General features: G+C 29.8%; 1 protein-coding gene across 2 annotated transcripts in view; it reads right to left on the bottom strand.

The window, feature by feature from the left end:
• Positions 1–2,365: 2,365 nt before the first annotated feature.
• LOC132940961 (katanin p60 ATPase-containing subunit A-like 2) overlaps positions 2,366–6,890 on the bottom strand; it is a 17,394-nt gene continuing 12,869 nt past the window's right edge. For both annotated transcript variants that reach the window (XM_061008779.1, XM_061008780.1), the window contains exons 6-7: positions 2,891–3,050; positions 2,366–2,825 (exon numbers count right to left, since the gene is read on the bottom strand). In XM_061008779.1, the coding sequence (XP_060864762.1) occupies positions 2,598–2,825; positions 2,891–3,050 (388 nt within the window). In that variant the 3' untranslated portion in view covers positions 2,366–2,597. The remainder of the gene's footprint in view (positions 2,826–2,890; positions 3,051–6,890) is intronic.

The raw sequence follows: 6,890 nt of genomic DNA, 5'->3' as shown, positions 1-6,890 counted from the left end.
CTATCAGTGATAATGCCTTTATATTGTGGCTACAGAATTTAATCCGGGAATCAGTTGTTTCGATCTACTACTAGCGCGCCTAGTAATCTGGTGTTACAGTTTTTTACCACCTTGGACTTTGTAGTATAGTAATATTTTTCTTAGTATTTTGGATATATGAAAATCGAATTTGGGGCAAGTAGTTTATGAGTTATAAATATTCAAAGTTTTGATGAGTGGAGAAGTGGACAAACATTTTGCGGGGTAACCCCATACCACTCCACTCCGCTCATCAAAACTTTAAATACTTAAAACTCATAAACTACTCTCCCCAAATTCGATTTTCATGTATCCAAAATACTAAGAAAAATATTCTGCTTTGGAATATAAAATTTAAACCCTATGTTGTCTTTCAAAAAAGTAAAACAATTAAAAAATTATAAGGATAAAAAAATGTAATTTTTTTATAAAAAAGTTGTTTTATAAACGACTTAAAACTATGTAAAAAAATTTTAACTTTTTGAAATGTTGAGTGTTGTTTGATAAAAGAATCACCCAGTATATATGCAGTATATTTATTTTTACTTTTTTAACATATTATACAAATGAAAGTTGGATCGTTTATTTTGTGATCATTGCACAGATTTTAATTTAAAAAATTAATTTTAGTTACTTAATAACTTTTTTTTGAAGAATAAATATTTAAACTGACATAATATCAATAAAGACCTCTCATTTGGATCATTTACAACCATAAGTTTAATTTAAAACCAACCTATGATCAATATTTAAAAACTTATTGTATTCCCGGGAATTTGCCTATCACTATTCAGGGGAGAAGCTTCTTTCGAATTGACAAAATCGAAAATGCTTGTCAATTATTTCATACCCATTTTAACGCAAATTTTAACCATAATCATCCAACCATTTTTATATTTATAGATAAACTACCTGATCCCGTTCACTTCGTTGCCCGTTAAATGTACCAACTCTATATGACTCAAACATTGTTCAATTCGTTATTTAATATTCAATGTATGGTGTTCTAAATTTATCTTAACTTTTCTGTTGCCTAGAATAAAAATTCTGACGCGCAGCAGTATATTATCAGGTAGGCAATTAACCTGCGGTAGATCGTGGACCCCGTGCTGTTTGTACGAAAGTGTTTGATTTAACTCTAAAGTATCAAAATTGTACAAAGTTTGTCATTTTTACTTAATTCCACCTTCGGAGGATTAATATGATCAATTAATACAAAAGCCTAACGCAACTGTATTCTGATTGTTCAACTCCTGTGTAATATGATATGAAAGCAATATCTTTTTAAGTGTAAATGATATTATATTTTAATGTATAGACATCTGGGCCAGCGTTATCCCGTGAGATCGCGGTCACCGTGCTGTTTGTACCGGTGGAAGACAAGCACCTAAATGAGTTGGTATCGTACGTAAGCGCAAAAATCCTAGACACCTGTGTGCCACATTTAATAAATATTACATTTAGAAATATATATATTACATTTTAATAATTTATTATTGACATTTTTTCATAAGATCGAAAAATTCAACCGATTTATTAAAATTATAATTTTTAGCGTTAGTACGGTTGCGTTAGGCTTTTGTATTAATTGATCATATTAATCCTCCGAAGGTGGAATTAAGTAAAAATGACAAACTTTGTACAATTTTGATACTTTAGAGTTAAATCATACACTTACGTACAAACAGCACGGGGTCCGCGATCTACCGCAGGTAGATTGCCTACCTGATAATATACTGCTGCGAATCAGAATTTTTATTCCGGGCAACAGAAAAGTTAAGATAAATTTTGAACACTATACACCGAATATTAAATAACGAATTGAACAAAGTTTGAGTCATATAGATTACATAAAATCCACAGAAAAGTAGGAAATCTGGATGTAAAAAATACAACAGTGGTGCAACAGTGTATTATATATTGGTTAATCGGGCATTATTGTTTAAATGTTATATTTATTTTCAGCCAGCGACTATTTCTTACTAAAAAAGGTATAGGTATACAATTTACACATTTTTTAAAATTAAAATTAATATTAAAAAATTCACACAATATATCTTTATAAATTGTAGCCTATGTGTTATTCTGATGTATAAGCTATATCATTGTAAAGTTTCATTAAAATCCATTCAGTAGTTTTTACGGGAAAGAGTAACAAACATACTTACAAACTTTCGCGTTTATAATATTAGTAGGAAATAGGATTATATAATAGCAGATATTATTATTATTATTATTATTATACTAACTAAACGGTTTAAGTTTTATATCGCAGTATTATAATAGAATTTTATTTATAATAATAAAAAAAAACTAAATAGGTTGGTAGGTACTTAATATTTCTACTTTCTTATATGGTTGAAAAGGTTGAAATATTACAATATATTTATGTATTCGGTGTGTGTGTCCTTAATAAGAATACGTGTTAGGTATATATTTATGTTTATATTTACTTACATTATTTATTTGTCATATTTTTTATCACCAATTCACAAATAGGTACCTATTATAATTATTAAAAAAAAACAAAAATGTCTGTGTCTATATATTCTAGTAAAGATAAATAATTATTCTTTAAATTAACATGATGCATATTGTGATTGCCAAATTTTATATTTATTATTATCTGCCTCACTTGTTGATGGTTTAGTTTTTGAAATTGCATTGATGACTTCTTTAGTCGTTATTGTAAAATTGATATTATTACCTGGCTTTTTTTCTAAAACTTGGAATATCGAACGCATAGCTTGCATTGCTGTTTCTTTACACACAAGTCTTATATCAGAACCAGAATAACCATTAGTTTCCTAAAAATAAAAATATGTATTATTTATATTATTATTACATTCATTACTTATGTCTTAAAGCATACTTGAGCAAGGCTATCGCTATCAATATCGCATTTGATATATTTGTGTTTTTGTAACATTTCCGATAGATAGTATACAAACATATCTTTTCTAGCTTGGACATCCGGCAAGTCGACAAAAATACGTTTTTCAAGACGTCGAAAAATTGCAGGGTCTAGTTCCCTTAAATAATAATAATAGTTAAGCGCATACAATATAATATTCGTACCTATGTAAAAATGTAAATTAATTGGATCGATAGGTAGGTACCTGCATTGGTTTGTATAATACTTACACTATATACGTCTATATATTATAGCCAAGGGTACTTATACCACATGGCACGTATATTAAGGCACACTGGTATAAAAGTCACATATATTAATATGTATATGATATTACTTGGGGCAGGCACTTTAATTAAAACTCTGTGGTGTTTCCAGATGCTTATATTCTTATTGCGTTTCAATAGAAATTTTTATAAACCTAATTTTTTAAATAAATATATTCTACATAATATATTGATTATTATGGTCACTATAGGTACCTAATACCTATATAATACCAAAGTTAAAACTTTAGTTTTAAAAGTTAATTTTTATTTTATTATTGGTATTCATAGAGTATCTATACTAATATATAGAATGATACCATTTGTTTGTATGTTCGGGATAAACTCCGAAACTACTGAACCGATTTCGAAAATTCTTCAACCAATAGTAAGCCAAATTCTTTTTGAGTGTCAAAGGCTAATTTAAAAAGGAAATTGATCACCCCCGGTAGGTGCTCAAACAGCAATTTTGAGATTTACGATAGAAATGTTTGTTTATTAATGGTTGCTATATGGGTTATACTGTTATAAAATTATAGGTTAACTAGCTGATCCCGTGCACTTCGTTGCCCGTTAAATGTACCAAATCTATATGACTCAAACTTTGTTCAATTCGTTATTTAATATTCGATGTATGGTGTTCAAAATTTATCTTAACTTTTCTGTTGCCTAGATTAAAAATTCTGATTCGCAGCAGTAAATATTATCAGGTAGACAATCTACCTGTGGTAGATTGTGGACCCCGTGCTGTTTGTACGAAAGTGTGATTTACCTAACTCTAAAGTATCAAAGATTTACCAAGTTTGTCGTTTTTACTTAATTCCACTAACGGATTAATATAATCAATTAATAAAAAATCCTAACCTAACCTATAACCGTACTAAAATCCGATGAATATAAAAAACAAATTTAACCCTTTTTAAATTTGCCTATCTTCTTCCCATAGGTCTAATCTACACACAAACATTAATTTATATATATAACCCATAGCAACCATTAATAAACAAAAATTTCCATCGTAAATTTCAAAATTCCTGTTTGAGCACCTACCGGGGGTGATCCATTCCCTTTTTAAATTAGCCTATGACACTCACGATGAATGTGGCTTTCTATTGGTGAAAGAATTTTCGAAACCGGTTCAGTAGTTTCGGAGTTTATCCCAAACATACAAACAAACGCTATCATTTTATATATTACTAGCTGATCCCGCTGGCACTTCGTTGTCCGTTAAATGTACCAATTCTATATGACTCAAACTTTGTTCAATTCGTTATTTAATATTCGGTGTATAGTGTTCAAAATTTATCTTAACTTTTCTGTTGCCCGGAATAAAAATTCTGATTCGCAGCAGTATATTATCAGGTAGGCAATCTACCTGCGGTAGATCGCGGACCCCGCCGTGCTGTTTGTACGTAAGTGTATGATTTAACTCTAAAGTATCAAAATTGTACAAAGTTTATCATTTTTACTTAATTCCATCTTCGGAGGATTAATATGATCAATTAATACAAAAGCCTAACGCAACCGTACTAACGCTAAAAATTATAATTTTAATAAATCGGTTGAATTTTTCGATCTTATGAAAAAATGTCAATAATAAATTATTAAAATGTAATATATATATTTCTAAATGTAATATTTATTAAATGTGGCACACAGGTATCTAGGATTTTTGCGCTTACGTACGATACCAACTCATTTAGGTGCTTGTCTTCCACCGGTACAAACAGCACGGTGACCGCGATCTCACGGGATAACGCTGGCCCAGATGTCTATACATTAAAATATAATATCATTTACACTTAAAAAGATATTGCTTTCATATCATATTACACAGGAGTTGAACAATCAGAATACAGTTGCGTTAGGCTTTTGTATTAATTGATCAGTAAGTGTATGATTTAACTCTTAAGTATCAAAACTGTACAAAGTATGTCATTTTTACTTAATTCCACCTTCGGAGGATTAATATGAACAATTAATACAAAAGCCTAACGCAACCGTACTAAAATCCGATGGATAAAAAAAAAACAAATTTATCACTTTTTAAATTAGCCTATCTTCTTCCCAGAGGTCTAATCTACACACAAATATTCATTTTTATTATCTATACTATAAAATGATAACGTTTGTTTGTATGTTTGGGATAAACTCCGAAACTACTGAACCGATTTCGAAAATGCTTTCACCAATACAAAGCCACATTCTTTGTGAGTGTCATAGGCTAATTTAAAAAGGGAAGTGATCACCCCCGGTAGGTGCTCAAACAGGAATTTTGAGATTTACGATGGAAATTTTATCACGTATTGGCAGTGATAATTATAATCGTTAATTACTCCACTAAAACGCAACATTTTTGAAAATCCTTTCTTATTGCACGGTGAAAATATGAGAAGAACCTCTATTCCAAATTTCAAGTCCGTACGTTGAGTAGTTTTTGAGATACAGTGATCAGTGAGTCAGTGGTATTTGGATTTTATATGTATAGATAACTAATTATTGACTAACATTATCGGACTTTATTTATGCCTAAAACCAGCTCCGTGATATCCTTTTTCATTTAAAAAAAACTGCATGACAATTGGATAAGAAGTTTCGAAGCCAAACCGTAACAAAGATTTCCTCTTTTGCTTGATTTCAGTTTTATATGTATAGATTAGTATAGATTTGCCATGTTTGTAGATTTGTATTATTATTTTTTATTATCTTTTATCAATATATATATATATATATTAATGTTTGTTGGTAGATTAGACCTCTGGGAAGAAGATAAACTAATTTAAAAAGGGTTAAATTTGGTTTTTTTTTATTCATCGGATTTTTGTACGGTTAGGTGAGAATAGGATTTTGTATTAATTGATTAGGTATATTGATCCACTGTAGGCAAATTAAGTAAAAACGACAAACTTTTGTATAACTTTGATACTTTAGAGTTAAATCATACACTTACGTACAAACAGCACGGGGTCCGCGATCTACCACAGGTAGATTTCCTACCTGATAATGTACTGCTGTGAATCAGAATTTTTATTCCGGGCAACGGAAAAATTAAGATACATTTTGAACACCATACACCGAATATTAAATAAAATCTGTACAAAGTTTGAGTCATAATATAGAGTTGGTACATTTAGCGAGCAACGAAGTGCACGGGATCAGCTAGTTTTAAATGAATAAGTCATTCTACACATTGTAGTATTATAGTATATACGTAAAATATTTTATGGAAATCCGAAATTACATCTGTAGATTAAAATTCAATACAATATGAAATAATCATTGTATAGTACCTATACAATGTAGTCAGGCGCGGACTGGCTGGAATGCTGGGATGCTGCTGCCCTAAAATATATTTGCCTAATATTATTTATTATATATTTAAAGTCTCTAGACACCTAATGAACGGCAGATCGTTACCAACCTACGATTATTAGTAATCTATAATATTGTACAATTTTGATTGAAAGTTTGTTGTAACATGGTACTTATTTATGTTTTTAACGTATATTCAATAATTTTTTAAAACAAATTAAAATATATTAATATTTTATAAATAATCTACATATTTTAAATTTGCCCCAAAAGTTTTTATTATTTGACTTTAAATTGTGTAGCATCCCGTGCCCTATGTTACTAGTCCGCGCCTGAATGTAGTAGGTACCTAGTAATTATTTCCTCTTTTATGTCCTTGC

Source organism: Metopolophium dirhodum, chromosome 3 (genome assembly GCF_019925205.1).
Source record: "Metopolophium dirhodum isolate CAU chromosome 3, ASM1992520v1, whole genome shotgun sequence".
Classification (NCBI taxonomy): Eukaryota; Metazoa; Arthropoda; class Insecta; order Hemiptera; family Aphididae; genus Metopolophium; species Metopolophium dirhodum.
Note: the sequence above shows the minus strand (reverse complement) of the source record. Positions and strands in the feature narration are given on the sequence as shown.